The sequence below is a fragment of the Pinus tabuliformis genome, chromosome 2_1, assembly GCF_031772625.1.
Source record: "Pinus tabuliformis cultivar Carrire ecotype Pingquan chromosome 2_1, CPIR1, whole genome shotgun sequence".
NCBI classification, from domain to species: Eukaryota; Viridiplantae; Streptophyta; class Pinopsida; order Pinales; family Pinaceae; genus Pinus; species Pinus tabuliformis.
Window position 1 is genome coordinate 412,179,372 of NC_142299.1, and position 24,254 is coordinate 412,203,625.

Consider the following 24,254-nt stretch of genomic DNA (forward strand, 5'->3'; position numbering starts at 1 on the left):
AACTTACTAAACAAAAAAAAATTGGATTTAATTATGTTATAAACAAACTCCCAAATAATGGGAAACAAAACCAAATAATGTCTAAATTCTAGCGGTTTTAACACAAGATAACACACAAACATAGCACCAAATACAATAATATAAACCAACAAGAGATCAAGGATACTCTCAATACTCTGTTGTGAGTTGTTCAGCTTAGAAAGCTTCTCAGCTAATATTTGTCCATTGAAAGCACCGTTCATCCCTCCTAATCAGAAGTGCCCACTTGATTTGCATACAAGGACCCTGCACCAACAGAGTAAGATTGCAAGTTAGATAAAACTTTAGATTACTAGTCCAAGAGGAAGTCTGATCTGGCACGTTCATTGCTTCAAAGTTCAAACACTGAAATTTTGAATTCCTATGATTTGGATTTGAAGATGAATTATATAAACATGAAGGCAGACAGCTCGGTTAAATTGTATTTCCTAGCTTAAATCTTCAGGACAACTAACAGGAGCACAACACCATAGATATTCAAACGTAATATCAGGGTGATTTGAACCCTCATATTCACAATACGTGTGAAAATCAGATTCCTTAAATAGCACATTATAGACTTTATGTAGAAATATCCTGCTCAATTCACACGTTAAATCAAGCCGTCTACTAACAACATTCAAGGCTTTCAGAGCTATGCAAGGACACTGTAAACATCCATATAATGAACAATATAAAACCAATAGGATTTTCAAAAATGACGTCGTGTGTTAAAATACTTAAAATGACAGCCACTACTATCAATTCATCATGCAAAAGTTCGTAAAGCATTCAAAGAAAAAAATGAATGTAAAATAGTATGTTGTCATCAGACAACCAACAAATAACAAAGAAAGATTCAACCAAGCAGAGTGGCTGAGATGGAAAGCAACTGACATTTTAGAAGGAATGCATAACATGATGTTAATCTTAACCTTATTTGATTAAACAGAGACGACTATAAAACCATTCTGCAGTCTAAAACTACATAATGATATCTTCCTGATCAGGAACAAGAAATTGTGAAAATAAATCCCTTCAACTGAACTGCGATTGCCTTAATTTTCCTCAGTTTACAGAAGACTGACCAAAGTTGCCTCTGAAACTTCCATGGCTAAGCAGACACCAACCCTAGTTAAGTACAGCCTAGGCAACTCCCAGTAAAATAAAGCAAACTATTATAGACCTGCTCAGACCTAAACCATTCTCATTTTATCGACCAGAATGGAAATGGTAAAATTATTCTCTTTCATGTCTCATGGAAATTTGTAAAAGGCAGTCACAATTCATCTAACCCCTCAGAGTTTGAATTTTGGCCAGTGTTGCAGGAACCACCCCTCCTCCCCCAACGCATAAAACCCCAGAACCGCACACCATGCAGAACAGCAAGTGAAGCGCGCTCGGAACTGCACTCCCCAAAGAATGAACCGCACCTCATAAAAACGGAACTGCTCTTTAGGCTGGATTTGCATGGTTTTTGGAATTTTCGAACCGCTGTGTGAGGGACAGTTAAGCGAACAATGTTCTTTCTTCAGATTAATTATTCCAGAAGACTTGGAATATAAAGATATCCATGAGGATACAAATATTATATATTAAATATATGAAGAATGATGATACAATGAGAGTGAGAGGCTTGCTTATATACCAAGCTGGTGTCTCTTCATAGAGAGTCATGTCTCATTTAGACACGACTCTTCAACCTAATTACTAATTAACTAATCATTATTTATGATTATTATCATTTCCATTATTTTACATGATTTCCTATATATTTATTCATAACATTGCCTTCCTCCTCAAAAAGCTTCGTCCTCAAAGCTTGTCAATGAAAAAGGCTTGATCTATTTTTCGGTTTCGAATGCCTTTTTGTCTCAGAACAGTCATCTTCGACGATACAAGTTCATATGATCCTCTAAGTGACAAACAAAATTGTCACACTGAGAAAAGATCAGACCATCCTAGATTAATCTTCTGTGGAATATTCTGATCATTGGGATTTTGTAACAACTTGTCATCATTGGACTAGATTGAGGTTACATCACTATTCTCTGGAACATCAATTTGATGTTTCTGTTCTGAATGGTCCCGATATGTAGCATGGTTGAGTTGTCTACTTTCATGATTTGGATGTGGATAAGGAGCTTTTTTGGTTTGACATTCCCTTATTAAGTGTGGAATTTTATTTATTTACTTCAGGGGACAATGTTGTTGAGTTGGTTACAAAACCTTCACTTGGGATGTTTATCATCTGAACTGCTTCTTCAACTGACTTGTCTTCTTGAGTTGTCATATTCACTGGATCAATATTCGTTCCCTTATCTTCAACTCAGATTGTTACGACTGGAGATTTCGATACTTCTTCTTGATTAAATTGATCTAACTTGTCTTTTAATACTTTCTTATCATCCTTAAGTTTCTTAATTTGAGTGAGTAGACTTTGATTATGGTTTCTCAGACGTAAAATTTCTTTGATACCAAATGAAGCGAACAATGTTCCTTCCTTAGATTAATTATTCCAAAAGACTTGGAATACAAAGATATCCATGAGAATACAAATATTATATATTAAATATATGAAGAATGATGATACAATGAGAGTGAGAGGCTTGCTTATATACCAAGCAAGTGTCTCTTCATGGAGAGTCATGTCTCATTTAGACATGACTCTTCAACCTAATTACTAATTAACTAATCATTATCTATGATTATTATCATTTACATTATTTCCTATATATTTATTCAGTTTGTTATGAAGGGGTTTAATTATTTTGATGTGGATGCAGAAAATCTTGATTTGGATCTCTCTCTTGCAGCCTTATAGTCTTTATTGTACTTGCAGCCTCATATATTAATATAAATAAAGGCTGATTTTGAGATTTGGATATATAATAAAGGTTGCTTTTGGATATTCCGATATTTTTATTTTCATTATGTGATCATTCATGAGTAAATGTGATGTAAATTAAATCGTAATGTTTAAGTGTAATAAATTATAATGTATCATTTATGCTTTATGATTGCACATATATATATATATATATATATATATATATTTAAATATTTTCAATATATATATATATATATATATATATATATTCGTGTTTCCCCGTTTCCAAAATTTGGGGAGGTCGCGTTTCGTATCGCTTCCCGTTTCGGAAACTCGTACCCGTTTCCCCGTTTCGTGCAACTTAGTAACAAACCATGCTTCCTGAACACTCCCAAGGTGCTCCCTAGACGCTTCTTAGATGCTTCCTAATGGTAATGTTAAATTCTTAAAGTAAAAGTGACTTAATTTTTTAACATTACCAATAATTGGCTCAAAATGTTTGACACTGGTTCCAACCTCATCGGACTTCACATGGAGAAAATAGAATTTCATATCCCATTCAAATTCGGCATACTTTAACAGTTTTCAGAATTTGAAGATCAACTGGATTGCAGCATTTCATAAGATTTTATCATGTATGAGGGTATGTAATCGGCATCTAATCAAGAGCACCAAGCCCTATAGGAACCCCAAAATTGGTTTGGTGGTGTTGATTGTTGAACTCCTTTGTCATTGCCTTAGCAAAATTGTAACCCTTACTCAAACCAAAATCATTGATCAGGGATGTTAAGCCTTTTATACCATATTTTAAGGCTTGAATTAGGCATTTTGATAAAAGATGGGAACTGTTGACTAATGTCCCTAGAGAATCGAGGTAGAGGCAAAGGCTAGGTAAGAGAAGAACGAAGGATGAGACTAGTGATGAGGATCTCAATATAAGTGATGGTGGAACATGCATGGTGATGCTACCCCGCAACTACAACATTTGGCAACTTGGGTGGTTTCGCAATTGGTGAACACTTCTTCTGTAGAGAGGCATTTAGCAACTAGCTCAATTTATTGTTCTAGAGCTTTTGGCCTTCATATTTCGGTGTGTGGATAGCCTATTTTGTAAGCATAACTATTTGGTCATGTTATTATTGACAATTGCTAGATAACCTATTTCATTCCATAAGGTAAAGATCTACTTTATACTATATGACGTAAAATTTTGAATGTTTGGTTGTAATAAATAGAATGTAGATTCTAGATTGTTGATGCTCAAATAATTAATCATTATTGTACTACGGATGCCATTTCTATCTTGATTTATGCACAAGTATTCATGCTTTCATATATTCTGCAACTAATTTATTCTGGATGTACCTTTAATATAGATGCAATCATACACACACACACACACACTTCCGGGGTGCTTCATTTTCAAGGAATTTTCGAAAATGACAATTCTAATGCTTTGCTTCCAAAAAATGCACCTGCTTCGTACCCATTTCATGCAACATTGCTTTTGGCCCAATGCATCATCGATTCATCTGTCCTGCAGTAATGCATACTAACAAATATTATAGAAAACTGTCTTAGGCATGCGTGAGAGAGACAGAGAAAGACTGTTCTCTTTACAATATTCATTGTCATACACATTTCCACAGATGACACATTTTACAGCACATTTCTGAGGAATACTGCAATTTTCGCATGTATATCCTGCCCCTTATTTGCCTATTGTTCTAGTTTTGTAGCTATATCTCCTACCCTTAGCAAACAGGTTACTCAGTGAAATGACCCAAGACAGTAATGAAACAGGGCCTCTGCAACTTTCTTCAGAGAGAATTGTTCATCCAATGTCACATAAGGTATGGCATAGAACCTGGCCAACAGAGAAATAAAAGAGAGTGACCTTCTGAAACTTACAGTGGAGCTTCAGTAATCTTTTAAAGATGCCTTGTATAGCAAAGCATTGCTTTCTATTCAGCATGGTTTATAAGCAAACTTGCCAACAGATTTAACATATCCATGCCTATTTCCAATTTTGCAGCCACATGTTATCCCCTTGCTAACAATTAAGAAAAACATCAGGATGTTTGCATTGTAATAACCTAAAGGCTAGCCACAGCCCATGGGCAAGGTTTATCTTGGTTAAGCAAATTGGACGAACCCCTTTATTTCCCTGTTGGAAGACTCTAAAAAACCATTATTCACATACTCATTCTAGTGATCATTTCCCCTTCCCTTATCCCCTCTTTCAACACCCTATGCCTTGATCTATATCAGCCCTTAGAGACAAAGAGTCTACAGTCAAAAAACAACAGCCTAATAACCGAAATTTTCTCAAGTCACCTAGGAATAGAAACACTTGACCAGGAGAGAGCTCCCAAAGAAATACAAAAAGCAAAACAAATCCTCAGATCACCATTCCATCCACAAGAGTAAAACCTATCACAGATCTTGACAAATGAGGGAATAGGAAATTCCACTCAGAAGTTACAACCTTTAGAATAGTTCAGAAATTGTTTCCATCAGCTCTGCGTTGAGACTGATCATCCCATTCCGAGATCAGAGAGGATCTGTCAGACTTGTCGTCTGTGGGACATGGAGCCAGATTTGAACTTTACCTTCTTTTGCCGCATATATTATTGTAGGAATTTACAGGGTAAGTTACTTAGATAGAACAACAAAGGACACCGCTCACAAACAGATCACAGATCAGTACACCAGTATTCTTGACGTGGTTAAAACCCTCAAAGAGGGAAACAGTCCACGGCTTGAGCCAACGCGGCCACTTCAGGCAATTTATTAATGTAAAAGAAAGAAAATTTACATAAGCTTCTCTCATGAACGGTCACCTAACAAATGACCCTCCATGCTTTTTAAATAGAAATCATGGGCCAATCGGGTGTTAAGCCACGGATCAAGTGTCGGTAGACCAAGGACAGAATGAACTGTCGGATCACTTCATGTCTAGAACATATCATGACCGTCGGATTGCAAGTTACAAAAAGTACATACTAAAGAAACACATTTTACCTAACTATACACTAGACCAAGTTGTACTTAATTATTTTCTATGTGTCGGAATATCTTAACATCCCCCCTTAAGAACAACTTGGGATAGGATTGAAGGATGTACAAAGATGACACAATAGGAGAAGGAAGGAGGCATTAGAGCCTATCCCCCCTTAGTGACAACTTCTTGAACTCCAAACATTAATCAAGGTTTAGTAAACTTCGCTTTTGTGAGAGCCTTTGTAAAGATCTCTGCAACTTGATTACTGGTTGAACAATATTGCACTTCAAGAACATGGTTATGAATGAACTTTCAGATGAAGTGCATGTGTACTTCAATGTGTTTGTTGCGCTTATGTTGGACTAGATCTTTGCATAGGTGAATGGCACTTTGATTATCACACCAAAGTGTAGTCGGATGTTGTTGCTGAAAACCAAACTCTAACAGGATCTGATGAAGCCATAGGGCTTCCTTACTAGCTTCAACGGCGCCACGATACAAGCCCATGTAATAGGTCGAGAACCAAGAGTGAAGACATAACCTGCAGTAGACTTTCAATCATCAGGGTCACCAGCCCAATCAAAATCAGTGAAACCAACCAATAGAGGAGATGTTTCTGCACTGTAATGAATCCCAAACTGAATTGTACCTCAAACATAACGAAGTATTCTTTTAGTTGCTTTCCAATGACTTTCATGTGGGTTTTTCATAAACCGAGCAACAAGGCCAACAGCAAAGGAAAGGTCAGGACGAGTATGGGTCAGATACAAAAGTTTTCCAACAAGTTGACGATATAAGGTAGCATCAACTTCAAGGGAAGTACAAGTGACTGAAAGTTTGGCTCCAGACTGAAAGGGAGAAGGGGTTGGCTTACAGTCTTCCATGTGAAAGTGGCGTAGAAGATCACAAGCATACTTGGACTAGGAAAGGGAAATACCTTCTTTAGATTGCAAGACTTGAAGACCAAGAAAATAATGCAAGTGTCCTAAGTCTGTCATTTCAAACTGCTTTTTAAGGCTGGACTTCACATGATTTATAAGGTTAGGATCACTACCAGTAAGGATAAGATCATCAACATAGAGAACAAGAATGATAAGAGACTTACCCACTTTCTTGGTGTAGACAGTATTGTCAAAATGACAATGTCACCTAGAAAAGCCAATATCTAAAAGAAAGCTATCCATTTTGGCATACCAAGCCCGAGGGGCTTGCTTGAGACCATAAAGGGATTTCTTAAGCCGACATACAAGGCTGGAGTCTGTTTGTATAAAGCCAGGAGGTTGTTCCATATAGATTTCTTCATGCAAGTCCTCATGCAAGAAGGTGGATTTAACATCCATTTGATGGACTTCCCATTTGAAAGAGGCAACGAGGGAAAGAGCAAGATGGATAGAGTTCATTTTGACAACAGGGGACAAGGTTTCAGTATAGTCAATGCCTTTAACTTGTGAAAAACCCTTAGCAACAAGACGAGCTTTATGTTTATCAACTTTTCCATCTGGTCCAAACTTGGTTCTGCAAACCCATTTGCATCTAACAAGTTTTTGTCCCTTTGGAAGAGGAACAAGGTCCCATGTATCATTTGCCAATAATGAACGATATTCTTCATTCATACCTGCGTCCCAATCTGGATGACCTAAAGCTTCTGCAAAGGTGTCAGGATCATGATTCGCTGAAGCTTGAGCCAGTAAAGAAGACGCTCTATCGAACTGACAAAGTGTACGATGTTGATCTGTAGGATCACCTGCAAGAGCACTTGTTGCATCCTGAGTAGCGCGGACCCATTTTGGAAGTTGAGGAGTTGAAGGAGGATCCCGAGAAGGTGGGGGAGGATTGTCATCATCTGAAGAAGGAATATTTTCAGAAGTAGAAGGGATAGAGAGAGGTGGCACATCCGCCAAACTAGGCTCGTAGGCCAATATATTTTCAGCAAACTTTACATATCCTCTAATGATAACATTTTTGGATTCAGGTTGAAGAAGTCTATATCCTTTGACATCTTCAGAAAATCCAACAAAAATAATTTTTTCACTCTTAGGTTCTAAGGCTTTATGTTTCTCATCTAAAATATGGGCCCATGCTTCACTTCCAAAACACGAAAGTAACTTACATCTGGTTTAAAGACTTCACTCTTGAGTTTTAAGAAGTATATCCAAGTGCGTCTGGAGAAATCATCAATGAACGTTAAGAAATACTTGTAGCTAGAGAATGAAACAACTGAAAGTGGACCACATAAATCACTATGCACAAGCTGTAAAGGGGCTGAGGCATGCCAAGAGGCACATTTTTCAAAACTATCCCAATGGTGTTTTTCGAGTACACATCCGAAACAAACACCATCTCTGCAAGATACCATAGGAAGACTTGTCACCATATTTTCTTTACATAGATTTTGAAGGGAGCAATAGTTTAAGTGACCAAATCGCTCATGCCAAAGTTTACTCACTTCATCATTATGAGCAACAATTACCGAGGAAAGAGTTGATGACCCAAAGTTGTTAAACTTATACAACCTTGTAGAATCATCAACAATGCCAATAGCGAAAATCTATCTAGGATCTCTTAGGTCCTTGATTACAACATCATGAGTTGAAAATTCAACAGTTTTACCTTCCCCTGAATGATTTATCTGATATACAAATAGAAGGTTGCAGGATAAGGTAGGAACACATAATACATCATTAAATTGACCATTGTCTAGATGAATAGTTCCAGTCCCTACAACACTACGAGATCTATCATCACCAACATAGATATTTTTGGTGTTACAATCATTTAAAGGAGAAAACATGGCTTTGTTTTTGGCCATGTGATAAGAAGCTCCAGAATCAATGAGCCACTCATGAGAATGAGAAGAAGAAAATACATTTAGTGCATAACCAGACCAAGATGCTTGACAACCACATGCAGAAAGTGTTATTCCTGAAGATGAAGTTGAAGTTGAAGAGTGCTCCAAATGGGTGTTATGCTTCTTCATGGTTGCTTCCAAGGCTTCCATCTTCTTAAAGCATTTGGATTCTAAGTGGCCATCACGATTACAAACATTGCAATGTCTATCAGTGTTCTTCCCTTTGTTTTTATTTGCCTTATCATTTTGTTGAATTGATTTTTCATTTTGAGACTGAAATTGCTTAGGACCCTTGTTTGGTTTAGAACCACTCTTTTTAGGATGTTGCTTCTTAGGATTCTTTGAATTTGATTGTTGCTGGGTTGTTAAGGCTTTCTTTTAAGAGTTTCCAGTATTAAGGAAGACCAAGATGTAAGAGCTTTTCTTGTTCTCTTATTAAAAAATCACAAAAGGCATCAAAAGAGGGGGACTTGTAGGCTTGTCCTTAAGAAATAAAGGGTTCTCTAGTACAATGGAAAGTGGAAACAAACACAGATTAGGCTGGTCCTAAATTAGTAAGAATGGAATAGATAAGGCTACCATCTTCTTTCTTAACCTTAACACCTTCTAGGAGAAGTCTTGGGGTCTTGAACTTGGACAAAAAATCTTCAATGGAAGAAAAATTATTGGGGTCCAATGTAAGCAACTCATTTTCGAGTTGATGGGCTCTAATTTCATTTTTAATTCCAAAAACTTTATTGAGTTGTTTCATTGCTTCATCGGGGATATCAATTTCTGCAATATGGAATCTAAGGTCTGGAGAAATAGACATTCCTATCAACCCACGTGCTTGATCTTGCTTATTTTCCCATTTGGCTTGCTTATCTTCATCTTTAAGTTTAGACTCTTGGCCTGAGGCTATTCTATAAAGACCTTTACTTCTAAGTAAATCCACAATGTAAGATAGCCATTAGAAGTAGTTGGTGTTGTCAAGAATAACTAGGCATGGACTTTCCATCAAAAAAAAAATCTAAGGCTGAAGATGCTGAAACCAAATGTTCCAATGGAAAGATCTCGAAAAATTAGGCTGATTCAAAAAAACGACTCTGAAAACGGCTTCCGGATGAAGAAGTTATGGCTTTTTGAAGAAAAGTTGTTGAAGATGCCGACGAACCACATGAATGTTGGGAAGTGAATGATAATGTTATATTTAAACCCCCCCCCCTTCCAAACTTAATCTAATTAGCTCACTTTTAAAAAAAGATTACTTTATGTGACCCACTTTTACAATGGTACTTTATGAACTATCCACTAAATTGTAACTTAAATAAACAATAAGGTGACTTTAGAATTATAAGTGACTCACTTTTTATAATGGGTGAGAACACTTTTACATAAAGTAACTTTAAAACATAAGTTACATGTGCTTTTTGAAAAAGTAACTCAACAAAAAGAAAGACTTGAACCCAAGACCTCTATTCTAATAAAGTAACTTTGGACCAAGTGAGCTAGTTTAAAAGGTTAGTAATTTTTGGAAAGGAGGAAGGGTTTTTTTTTGCGCTCACTGAAGCTTTAGAGTGCATGCTTACTTGAAAAACCCCCTTTTTGCCTAGAAAACAAAAAAAAAAAACCACAACCCAAAACGAACAAGCAAAAGTAATCCAAGCCTTACAGCTTAAAGTAACATTTTGTCGAAAACTAAATATTTTTCTCAATGTTTCTAATTTTCCGAGATCACACTAAGGCGCAGCGAAAAAGAGCATACGCATGAGAAAAATCATTTCTTTATGTTTCTAGTTTGCCCAAATCGCACAGAGTCACAGGGCAAAGAGCATATGCAGAAATGAAAGGTATGGCTCCGATAATATAAAAAAATATAAATGACTATAAACCGAAATAAACAAAGAGATAAATAAATATAACTGCAAATAAAGATTCTATACCTCTAGATCTTAAAAATTATGCAGTTAGGGCTACCAAAAACCTTTTCGAGTCAAACAAAAGAGGTTCCTCACTGGAACAGATGCTCCTAACACAATAGAGTAGTCTTCTCGGCCCGAAAGCGGTCAGAAACAGTAGATCAAGGAACCGACAGTCAGATGCAGTTGTGCTGGCTTCAAATTTGGATCACCAGCAGATGCGGCCCTCAAATAGCTCTGATACCATGTAGGAATTTACAGGGTAAGTTCCTTAGATAGAACACCAAAGAACACCGCTCACAAACAGATCACAGATCAGTACACCAGTATTCTTAACGTGGTTAAAACCCTCAAAGAGGGAAACAGTCCACAACTTGAGCCAACAGGGCCACTTCAGGCAATTTATTAATGTAAAAGAAAGAAAATTTACATAAGCTTATCTCGTGAACGGTCACCTAACAAATGACACTCCATTCTCTTTAAATAGAGATCATGGACCAATCGGGTGTTAAGCCACGGATCAAGTGTCAGTAATATCGAGGAGAGAATGAACTGTCGGATCACTTCATGTCTAGAACATATCGTGACCGTCGGATTGTAAGCTACAAAAAGTACATACTAAATAAACACACTTTACCTAAGTATACACTAGACCAAGTTGTACTTAATTATTTCCTATGTGTCAGAGTATCCTAACAATTATGAGATGAGAGGGATGTTCCAATGTCTGTACAGAGAACCAGGAGTATCCCTCACTTCTTTCTTCCAATTCCTGGACCAAAGGTGTCCAGCTCTTTTCCTAATCGAGTACCAAGTTTCAGGAGGCAGATTAGTCACTTACAGGGTCCACCCAAGACAAAACCAGAGAGGTTGTGCTACCCCTCATATTGCATGAGGGCGACTTTAGTGATTTTCACCACAAGATATGATTTGCAGAAAGGTACTTGTTACTGGAAAATCTAGCACTTTAGTGCAAAGCCTCACTAAGTACACTAGGTTTAGGGAACAATGGGATCAGTGACCACTGTCACCTTAGCAATTGTTCCCCTGTTGTTTTGTAGTTGGATATCATGCCAGAAGGGAGGCTTCCCCAGAAAACGATAGAGATTAGATAACCCAAGTACTCTTAGGGTTGCATACCCTCGAAGAGTTTGCTAATAAAATCACCCACGGAAAATATTCAATAAATAAGGCTCCGAATGAGATGAGATGTAGCAATTTAACAATTTATCTGCTACGTCAAATATCGAAATAAACAAACTGCAACCTTCACAAATAAAACTGCAGAAAAATAATGCGTTGGAAACTGAGAAATGCTAATTCACACACATAAAATATGAGATAATTATTTTTGGACAAATGTCCCCAGAAAAACCCAACTTGGGAAAACCGGTGCAGTAGTGAGTGTTTTTATTATTATGCAGTGGTGAAAATCTGAGTGCAATCTGGATGCCTGAAACTGGCAATCCACAGCAAGAAAATCTGGGCAAAATTATTGAAGGGAATTTACCCTTCCTCCACAAGCAATCCCAACACAACTTGCCTACAAAAAACTCGGCCTCCTGAAGCTTCTGTGTCACCCTCTACGTTGGACTGCACAGTCGCTATGACGTCTATCCTCTGACTGGTCTCTAATGAACTCATTCTGCCTTCTACTGCTGAGAAATTTGTCTCCTCGACCCTCTGGATCCTCTGCCTAACCTCTGGATATGAGGACGATTTTCTCTCCAGCAAATTGAACTTCCCTCTCTGAAGCTACTGTACAGAGCTCTACGTTGCCTCACTGGGATAACTCGACCCTCTTGTCCCTGCCTCTCTGGATCTGGAAAACTTCCTCCCACTCACTGCTTCGATCTCTGGCTCTCTCCGGCAAGTCACTGTTGCTACTCTGGAAATCAATTTGCCAAGAAATCGAACTACTCAAGTGCCTCTGGTGCATTCTCCATCACCACATCGACCCCTTCTTATATCTTCCTGCTGGGACTCCAACGACCAAGATTAAATCTTAATCGATGGCTCAAATCATTTCTAGATCGATCTGTGTGAGTTTCTAGAGAATTCTCACCTTGACTTGATTAATTCTGATTAATTAGCCATATTCCCAAAAACGATTTCCGGGTTTTGAAAATCTCAAGTATTCTAGCCTCTCCACCAAATTTCGTGGCTAGAACACACATCCAACGCTACAAAAACTAACACTCCCTCTTAGCGGGGAATACGTTCTAGTGTTGCACACCCTATCACAACACCCTGTCTCTATATCACCTCATGTCACGTTGCTGATGTCTTGGTGCTGCTTCCCACCATCTATTGTGCAACCCTGATGTTGCATCTGTGCTGCTACTAACACTTCCATAGTGCTTCCAACTTTGCATCTGCACTACAACTCCCTCTTATTTGTTGTTATTGCAACTGAAAAGCATCCAAAATACTGAATCAATTGTGTTCAGTATGATGCATCTGTCTCCCGAGTCTCTGACTGTTACTAGCATCTGCGCTGTCACTAAAGAATTTGCGTTGGTGCCAACTCTACACTCAACCACTTTCTCTACTGTCTATGTTGCATTGTGCTCCTATGTATCTAGCTGCTACTAGTCTGCAACTGTCACTCTGGTAATGGCTGCATCAACTGCCACTAAGCCATCCTGCGACTGAACACTGTGGGCGCCTGTAGGCAAGTCATGATCCATGAGGTGGACTCCTCAAGGACCCTACCCAATCTTTGTATTTCTCTGGGACTACAGTACCAAATCTCCCCACCTCTCTCCTGAAGGTATATCTGCGAACATCGCGAAGCCTTGCTCAGCCCTGGAGGACAATTTGTCGATCTCTACAAAAGTTGTATGTTGGTCCTGCTTCTCCTCCTTGTCCTTCTTCCTGGGAGGACACTGGGTACTGTAGTGACCAAACTCACCACACCTGAAGCATTTGACCTTTTACAGGTCCTTCTTCATCTTTCTATGTTGCCACTGCCCCTGACTGGGACGCTTTGATGCAAGGGCCACATTATCCTCCTCCTTCACTACCCTCAATTTCTTGTTGCTGCGGCCACTAATGGAGCTCTTTAACAGAGCTTGTCTCAACTCCTCCTACTGCAAATCAGCCCACATCATGTCCCACTCTGGTAGCCTATCTCTACCCAATATGCTTTGGACAAAGACCGCCAATCCTCTGAGACTGTTGAGTGTCAATTGCACTAGCTTCGTGGGTTGAGGCAAAACCCAACAGCTGACAGTTGGTCTCGGTCCTCCTATATCCTGGTAAGGAAGGGATCTATGTCTTCCCCCTTCTGCATCCGGATACATCTTAGCTTCTCCTCAAGAAACATCTTCCGCTTCTCGGAAGTTCCCTAGTATAACATGGAGAGAGCACCCCAGATCTATTTGGTAGTATCTTTGCCAGCTATATGTGAGACTATATGATCCCGGACTCCATCTAAGATCAACCACTTCGCCCGCACCATCTCTTTCTTGTATTCTTTCTATTGATCTACATCATGGGGAACTACCACTGCATTATCAATGTAGGCTTTCAGGCCATATTCATCTGGAAAGAAAGACATCCTAGCCTTCCAAATGACATAGTTAGAAGCTTCATCCAACCTATCCTAATCAAGAATCCTTGCAATGGCCATCTCTGAAAATGTTGAAAACTCCCTCTTTCCTTCTGCTTGGCTGCTACTCGCACTCCCTTCTAGAGCGAGAATATCTGCTCACAACTACTGTCAATCTGCAAGGAAAAACCGAACCTCTGAGACTTGAAGTTCCCTAAGAGAAATTTTCCCTCTGTTGTGTGTTTTTCTCTTTTCCACCCGTCATTGGTTCTCCTCTAGCGAACTGCTGCAAAACCTTTTGTGTCAGCATAGAGTCGACCCAACGAAAAAATCGAAGCTACTCCCTCTACTTCTGGAATCATTCGATCCGGAAAATCGAAATTTTTTGCCTCTCTGCTTATAAAAATCGAGCTTCCTAAAGTAAATCAACCTCTTGGCAAAGGACTGTGCTACTCCTGGGAATTTTGGCCTGCTGCTCTTTACTGAATAGAGAAATTCCTTCTTTCACCTCTAAGCTTCTAGCTAATGAACTACGCTCTGATACCATGTGAAAATTCCAATATGGAATCATATTGCAACAACTGGTATTATTTCTCCTAATTGTTAATTAATTCAACAATTTATCTACTACGGCAAATATCGAAATAAACACACTGCAACCTTCACAAATAAAACTGCGGAAAAATAATGTGATGGAAACTGAGAAATGCTAGCACACACACATAAATATGAGACAACTATTTTTGGACAAATGTCCCTGGAAAATCCCAACTTGGGAGAATTGGTGTAGTAATAAGGGTTTTTATTATTATGCAGCATTGAAAATCTAAGTACAATCTGGATGCATGAAACTGGCAATCCACAGCAAGAAAATCTGGGCAAAATTATTGAAGGCAATTTATCCTTCCTCCACAAACAATCCCGACACAACTTGCCTACAAAAAAATTGGCCTCCTGAAGCTTTTACGTCACCCTCTGCGTTGAACTGTGTAGTGACTATGACGTCTAGCCTCTAACTGGTCTCTAATGAAGTCGTCCTGCCTTTTGCTACTGACAAGTTTGTCTTTCTAACCCTCTGGATCCTCTGCCTAGCCTCTGGATCTAAGAACGAATGTCTCTCCAACAAATCGAACTGCCCTCTTTGAAGCTACTGCGCAGAGCTTTGTGCTGCCTCACTAGGATAACTCGACCCTCTTGATGCTGCCTCTCCGAATCACTGTCCCTACCCCTCACTACTTCGATCCCTGGCTCTCTCCAGCAACTGACTACTGCTACTTTGGAAATCAATCTACCGAGAAATTGAACTACTCAAGTGCCTCTAGTGCATTCTCCATCACCACATCGATCCCTTCTTATATCTTCTTGTTGGGACTCCAATGGCCAAGATTAAATCTTAATTGATGGCTCAAATCATTTCTAGATCGATTAGTGTGAGTTTCTAGAGAATTATCACCTTGACTTAATTAATTCTGATTAAGTAGCCATAGTCCCTAAGTTTAGACTTAAGAAATATTTAAAAATCGGCTAATAATCTAATTAAGCCATTTCTGTGTGGAATTTCCAAAAACGATTTCTGGGTTTTGGAGATCTCATTTTGTGGCTAGAACACATCCGATGCTACAAAAATTAACATGTGTAGGGTATATTTTCTCAATTTCCAGCGTTATTTTTCTTCCGCAGTTTATTTGTGAAAATCACATTGTGAATTATTTGATATTTGTCGTAGTAAACAGCAAATAAATTGTTAAATAAATTAACAATTAGGAGAATAATTTCCAATTGTTGTGATAGATGAAATTTTCACATAAGACTCAAGAATGGACTAAGTACATGAAAGGAGAAGTGAGGGTTCAAAGGATTCTCATTGAATCCATTAAGGATCATCTCATTCCTTTTGTTGCAAATTTGGGCACATCTAAAGCAATATATGACAAGTTGGTGAAATTGTATTTAGTTAGCACTACAGGTCAGAAGATATCTCCAAGGAAAAGCTTTACAAGACAAGGTTATCAAAGGACAAAGACTTGACCTCGTATCTCTTAAAATTCTCACAATTCAGAAATCAATTACAAGGACTTGGAGACATTGCTTCTGATTCTGAACTAATATACTTAATGCCTTAACTCTCGAATGGACTAGTTATATGACAAGCATCTATTCAAGAAAGGACACTCTGAACTTTGATGAGATATGGTCTTTGTGTATGATAGAAGAGACAAGATTGAAAGCAAAAGATGACACCGAACCAAATGAAAAGTCCCAAGCTTTTGCTGCTAAAGTAAAGAAGAAAGGAAAGTTTGGAAAGTTTGAACCTCGTCAAAGGAACAACAATTAGCCACAAAGAATACAAGATATGTCTAGAGCACAATGTTTTGGATGCAATGAATATGGAAGGGGAAGGAAAGAAGTGGAGCACATACAGCTGAAGAAAATGAAAAACCCGAAAAGAAACCGAAGAATGAAGACACCAAGGATCTATATTATTGAAGGACTACTCCACTACCAGGTCTGCTTACAGTATGTTTTCTTTTTCTTTAGAAGATGGCAGTTATAGTAGCATGTACATTTGTAGAAGAAATTTGGTTTTTAAAGCATGGCATCATGGAAAGAAGCATAAAGCATTGGAAGGATTAGAGTCTACACTGTCAGTTGCATCTCATTGGTAGCAGTCATCAAGCAAAGATAGAAGATCTTGGACCATCCAGCACTCCACCATTCATGCAGTTACTTTTTGGCATCCACATCATTATAAAAGCAGTCTACTAGCTAGAAAGGATCACAAGGATCCTTGATAGTGATTATGAAGGTTCTTCACTATGTGAAAGAATCTTTGTAACATGACAAAAGGTATATTTCTACTAAAATTATGGAAGCTAGCATCAAAGAAGCTCGCAAGTATGAAGATAATAGAGTTGCAGCATGAAGATATAATTGAGTACTTCTCATCTTAGAGAAGGAATCTCATCTTGAACATCATTCTAGACATCATCCTCAAGGAAAGATGCAGCTCATTCAAAAGGAAGAATACTAGATGGCAAGCATAAAGGAAGAGGTATGTATATATTTAAGAGTTTCTCATTAAGAAGTAGAATTCATGTCTTCAGTAATATTGCAGGAAGAGCTTGTTGCAGAAATATGCTTGGTAGCACAAGCATGGTATGTTTTGGATAAGATTGGATTGGATAGAACTCTTCCATTTGATTGCTCAACACATAGAAGCATGATGGATAAGAACGAACTCTTTCATATGATTATTTAGTATATAGAAGCATGATTGATGGGTAGAACTCTTGATGAAGCTGAACAACATCCGATATGGTCTCCTGAAGCATGACATTGATCCACATCCAATATGAACAACTTCGAAGGGAGCCGCATAAACTCTATTGAATATGATTTTGAAGCTTTGTGATTAGTTCACTCCACAAACACATTGATCGACATTTGAAAGGCAGAAAGCATGAAGAAGGATTCTCGTATCAAGATAGGCCATATGAAGGGATGTTTATCTCAAAGGGAGCTTGTAGCACAACATGACATCTTAAAGGCTATCAAGACTGGGTAACTCTGACTTTAATGACTTGGTATTGACGATTCGTTTGACATATGACTTTTGATAGGACATATTGCAGAAGTATAGATTGGAATGATAGCAGTTGAGATTATATATTTACAACAGCTTGGTTTAAACTCAATCCTTCAACATATAGATTGATTGGACATCATTGATTTTGCTTTAGAAGCATTGACGGCAAAAATGTGCACTCCATGAAGGCCGGAAAAGTAGGAAGTCAAAAGATAGCATGTTGGTCATGTTGTATCCGATGGTATTCACTTTCCCAATGGACAGAGAAAGTTGTGATTAACTCTACAATAACTGGTTTGGCAAGATTGATGATTGATGGAAAGTGATGTAAAAGACTGATGGCTAGAACCCTGTTATGAAGAAAGATCAAGAAAAACTTTGGCTCCACAACATCCAGGAAGGTCGAAGCTCAGATATGATATGATACAATGATGAGAGATAAGAGACCTTGCAGATGCTACTATGATCTCCATGGAAGAACAAGTACTTGTCAAATGAAGCTTATGTTTAACTAATGATTATGATGAAGTCTCCCTGATTAAGAGGGAGAAAGAAATCTCCTTCATATTTGAAATGGAGTAAGGACCTCCTCCCTGATTGAGAGGGAGTGATGGCGGACACCATATTCTCCATATGTGTCATGCACTAGGCAAGGACTAAACACCATACATCTAGTGTATCACATTGGGAGGGAGAATGGAGGATTGGATAAGCATCTAGGGACTGGTACTCCTTGAGGATTGGAAATCCAAGATAGGAAGTAGTCTTGTGGACAAACACTCTTTGAGGATCTAACAAGGTATCCAAGATAAGAGTGGTCGAAGAGGGCCAATATTCTTTGAGGATTGAAAATCCAAGATAAGAATAGTCGTGGAAGGACATATCTAGTGAACATCCGAATCAGATATGTGCCTTGAGGTGCTAAGGTGTCCATATGTATGCCTCCCAGCATTGTGCTCTAATCTTGTGGAGAGTTAGAACTTGTGAGTTAAAAGGCCTTACTATGTTGTTGTTTGACAAATGTTGGTCATGATGTTGATGCTTTAAAGGATGGCTTACCAATCTGACTCTTTTTATGAGAATATTTCAGTTTGAGAGTATCCTTGTACTTGTTAAGGGATTATGAATACCTCCCTAGCTAAGAGGGAGTGTTAGAAAATGTAATTAGGTTCGGCCTTCATAGTTGCTATTGTACTTATATTATTGTATATTTCATCTAAACATCAAAAGAAGAAAAAGAATATTATTTTATGAGCGTGGACTTCATGCTCAATTATTTGGTCATCTAGGTCAAGCATGTTCTTCATGCTTCTAGGGTTTATTGAGTCAAAAGAATATTTGTCATAAGTCAGATTATTGTTCTAGAGTCAAGTCCCATTTGGACTTCAAAAAGAAAGTGGAAAAAGAAATTTATTTGTGTCAAAAATGTAATTTTTGTACGCACAAGACCAAGATAGCCCTGGAAGGGGTAACTCGACCTCTTGGATGTGTGTAAATAGAGACAGTGCAACCTCATTTGAAACACCAACCAAGCAAGTTTGATCTCCAAGAAAAGAAGAGCGAAATTCAAGAGGAGGAGCAAGAAAGCAAGAAGAAAATCGAAGTTTATGCCCTAGAATCTGCCCTAAAAATCTCACACATGCGAAATTTTGAAGCTGCCACAGGGGTCAAAGTTGCAAGTTTGAAATTCTGAAGTTGGGATCTGAAATTATGAAGTTGGCGGCCAAAATTTTGAAGTTGGAGCTGATTTGGAAGTTTTTGACTTCAATTGACTTTGACTCGTTGGAAGAGGTTGGGAGGAGGGTTGAGCTGGGTCTTGTTGGAGGTTTTGGTCATGTTATTTGGGTTTTGGATTTCTCATTTGATCTGATTCTATAAGAAGAGAAGTTTTTTTTGGGTTTTCCACCTGGAGGGGTTTTTCCCTAGCTTGGAGCCTACATCTTGTGTCAATTGTGTATTTGTGATCTTCATAGTTTATGATTTTGGTGATTGTTTGTTGAACAAAACATAATAAAGTAATAAAAATCCAACATAACTTCACAAGCAATTATCAAGAAAAGAGAAATCATCCTAACTGTTGCCCCAATCAATTTCTCAACAGATCCTCCACCCCATTTGCGCTGCAATCGCCTGAATAGTTCTAATGGACGAATATCGAGCCACTGGTGCGAACGTCTCATCACAGTGAATTCCTTCGACCTAAGAGAACCCTTTGGCCACAAATCTAGCCTTACACTTCTCCACACTCCCATTAGTTGCATGCTTGATCCTGTACGCCCATCGTGATCCCACAACTGATATACCATCCAGTCTTTGAACTATCTTCCAGACATCATTCTGCATGATGGAAGAGTACTCTTCCACCATCACGCCAAACCCGCTGTGAAGTTGCCTCCTTGTAACAAGAAGTCTTAGAGTCTATTACCTTTGTCATTAGTGCCATATATATTATATATCTCTATGGATGTTTACTCTATCTGAATGTGGAACTAAGAGCTCCAACTCTCTCCTGAGCCTCCCTAATCAATTGATTTGCCCACCTAGTTCGTCTTCTCCCTACACTAGGAGTCACTAGCTGAGTGGGCCCTTCGAACTCTACTCTCTTCTCTTATTCCTAAGCTTTCTCCTCAACTATATGTTGGTCAACCTGCCCAACAACTAGTTGTCATGAAACCTGAAAAATTCGCTGAGCCTCATGCTTGCGAGCCTACTCCTCCTCCTCCTATGCTACACCCTGCTCACGCTCCAAGGACTTCCTGAGAGCCTTTTTTTCCTCGAACTTCACATCACGCCTAATCATTGTCTTCCCAACTGCTGAAATATACCCCCTGTATGTGAAAATTCCTACACTCAAGGAAACCCTACCGCAACAAAAACTAAATTTACTTCTCCTACTTGATTTTAATATACATTATCAAGTTATTTTCTGAATACTGAAGCAAATTACTTCTGCAACCTAAACTACTTTAAATTTGATTTCATGAAATAGAAAACTGAGCAAAGAACAAGATACACAGGACAGTTATTTTTGGACAAGATAGTCCTCAGAAAAACCCAATACAGGAAAACCGGTGCAACAGCTCTAAGGGTTTTCTATTATTAAGCAGTAATTCTGAATACAATGTTGGTTTCCCTCCTGGCAAACCAGTGACAGAGAAAATACAATGGCAAAAAACTGAGTGACTTTTACCTCACTTCACCCAGCAAATTCCAGGTGATCCAACAGCAAAATAGCCTAACCCGGCTATCTCTGCGTTGGCTTTGTGTGGGCCCTGTGTCAGCTCTGCGTTGTCTCTTCTGCCTCCTGCATCAACCTTCCCAGTTGTTCCAGCAATTCCGACTTTCTGCATGAGGGCAGCTTCTGCTTCTGTGTTGGCTCTTCGTCAGGCCTGCGTGGGCCCAGATAGGCCTAGAGTCGGTCCTTCTAACTACTGCACTGCCTCCACTAGCTTCTCTCCGCCTCTCTATTAGTATTCCCGAACTATCCCTACCACACTGTTGCAAAATGATCACCTAGTTCGAATTCTCGGCTTCCTAGTCCCAGAAATCAAACTCCAAATCAATTAGTTCTCTCCTATGTGTTTTTAAATGAACCTCAAGCCTCCTTCTTATACTTTTCTCGTTGAGACTTCAACGGCCGAGATTAAGTCTCTAATCAACGGCTAAGATTAAAACTTGACTTGATCCGCCTTCTAGATCATTCTCACCCATATTATGATTAATACCCACTAATATTTTAATTTTCCTAAGTTTAAACTTAGGAACCCCATTAAAATATTAATTATTTTAATAAAATACAATCCAGGTGGAATTTCACCAAATGGTTTCCGATTTCTTTAGAACTCATGTGCCTTAGCCTCTCCACCAATTTTCATGGCTAGAGCACAACCACTGCTACCAAAAACTAACACTATACACCTTAGATGTCTCTCTGTAACCCACAAAAAATCCCTTCTCTGTTGTGGGCTTTAGCTTCTTCTGGTTATCAAAAAACACATGGCAGTAAACAAGGTTGCCAAAGATCCGAAAGTGCGACGTGTTAGGATTCTTGCCTGTGAAAGCCTCCTCTAGTGTCATTGTGCCCAGCACCCTGTGTGGGTTCCTATTTTGCAAAAAGACTGTAGTGTTGAATGCCTCTGCCCAAAGAAACATAGCCAGCCCTTGGTCATGCAACATGGCCCTAGTTGCTCCAACAATGTTTTGGTTCTTGCACTCATCCACCCCATTATGCTGAGAGTTATGAGGTGCGGTGAGCTCTCTCCTAATGCCCTCCTTGGCACACAAGTCTCTAATGGCACTGGAAATGTACTCCCCACCAGTGTTTGACCTCGGCACCTTAATCCTTCAACTAGTCAAGTTCTCATCCGAGGCTTTGAACTCCACGAACTTCGAGAAGCCCTGATCTTTCTTCACGAAGAAGATTCATGTCTTTCTCAAATGGTCATCAATAAAGATGACACAATATTGGTATCCCATTAGGGATGGAGAGGAAAAAGGCCCGCATACATCTAAATGGACCAATTCCAAGATGCACTTAGCCTTGATGTCTTTGCTGGAAAAGGATGTCTTGGCATACTTGCCAAGTGCACAACCCTTGCACACATCATGTTGATCTACACTGTAATGTGGCAACGTTGTTGCAATCTCCCTCAAAATCTTCAATGCTCCATGGTGCAACTGACCCATATGCCTATGCCAAAGCTCCCCAAGGTCACATCTATGCAAACTGATCTCTCAGTTGCTCAAGGTCGCTTTTGTCTCAAACTATAACCTATAGAGGTTCTTCACCCTAACTCCAATTTGCTTCATGGCTACAGATTTTAAGGGCTTGAAGAAAGCCTTTCCTCTGTTAAAGATGACCTCATAACCTTTGTTTTCTAAAGTTGAGACTAAAACAAGATTTTTCTTCAACCCTAGGACATAGATGGCATCTCTAAGGTAGAGAGGATTCTCAGACTCCCTCTCAAACTTGACAATACCCACGCCCTGTGCTAAGTACCTACCATTATCTCCCATCTCTATATGAAACTGTATACCCTTCTCGGTCAACTAGTTGAAGTACCTCTTCTTCCCGGTCATATGACCAGATGCTCCACTGTCAATGTACCACACATTGTTGACCATTGAGCTTTGTTGATTGGGGGTAGCATCAGATATGCTCCAAGCCTCAAATTTTGCAGGAAGGTTTGGGCACAGGTGTTCCAAAGAACCCAGAAAGCGTTTTAGGAAATTCCACCCAGAACTGATTTTATTAAAATAATTAATATTTTTAATGGGGTTGCTAAGTCTAAACTTAGGAAAATTAAAATATTAATGGGTATTAATCTAATTGTGGGTGAAACTTCTAGAAAAAGCCACAGATCAAGACAAAACGATCTGAGCTTTTGATTATGTTTTAATCTAGGTCGTTAGTTTTCCAATAGGAAGATATAAGAGGGGCTTGAAGTTCATTTGGAAAACACACAGAGATATTGAGAAAATCGATTTTCTGAAGTCAGAAGCTCTCAGGAGGAAAAATCGATTGAAGAAATCTCTCGCAGTTGAGGGGCAAGGATAGCAACTTCTAGAGAGAGAGATTCTCAGTCGAAGATACATCAACAGAGAGAGGCAATTAGTGGTCCAGAAGCCTTGACGCAGACGCTGAGGCAAGGCCAGAAGGGCCACACAGAAGCAGCGCAGAGGGAGAGAGAGGAGTCTGAAATCTACAGATGAATTCAAATATCAGAAGCTGTGAGCGAGGCTGTGAGACTAGGAGGCCGAAATCGAATTTCCTAGGCAGCAGATCGACCAGCTAGAGAAGTGATGCAGCACACAGACAGCTATGTGTTTCTATTTTCCTTGCTCATTTTCTATGTTTCAAAATCATATTTAATTAGGTATAGGTTGCTTCAGTAATTTGCTTCAATATTTCATGAAGAAATCTGAAATAAGTTTGTAACATAGTTTACAATCTAGGAGAAGTAGATTCACCTGGTTGCAGTAGGATTTCTGAGATTGTTAGATCTAGGAATTTTCACAAGCTTACCTCCACCTCTGTTGATGTTGCCATGTGATCCTTCTTGGATCCCTTCTTCCTATTTGGACATTTGGTGGAATAGTGCCTAAACATATGGCAAGAGAAGCACTTCACTTTGTTGGGATCTTTCTCGTTCTTACGCCCTGAACTAGACTCGACCCCTCCTAGATTTTTCTTTCCCTTGGCCTTGCCCCCTTTGCCAACCAGGGAAAAGTGTTCTTCTTTTGCAATCATTGCATGAGACCCAGGTTTAGCTTGCTTTTGGATCTCACACAATCGCTCCATAGTCGCTCCCAATCTGGGAGCTTTTCTCTGCCACTCACTGCATCAATGAAGTTTTCCCATGACTTGGGAAAGCCCAATAGTGCAAAACTGACAAGGTCTCTGTCCGACACTGTCTCCCCAACCCCAGCTAACTCATCCTTCACTTGGGTGAATCCGATCAGGTAAGAAATCACGGACTCAAACTTAGTTATCTTGATATTTCTGAGTTTAACTCTA

General features: G+C 39.0%; 1 protein-coding gene across 2 annotated transcripts in view; it reads right to left on the reverse strand.

The window, feature by feature from the left end:
• The window catches only part of LOC149200665 (uncharacterized), a 337,216-nt gene that overhangs the window by 266,452 nt on the left and 46,510 nt on the right, over nt 1–24,254 (reverse strand). For both annotated transcript variants that reach the window (XM_089402773.1, XM_089402772.1), the window contains exon 2: nt 167–285. In XM_089402773.1, the coding sequence (XP_089258899.1) occupies nt 167–242 (76 nt within the window). In that variant the 5' untranslated portion in view covers nt 243–285. The remainder of the gene's footprint in view (nt 1–166; nt 286–24,254) is intronic.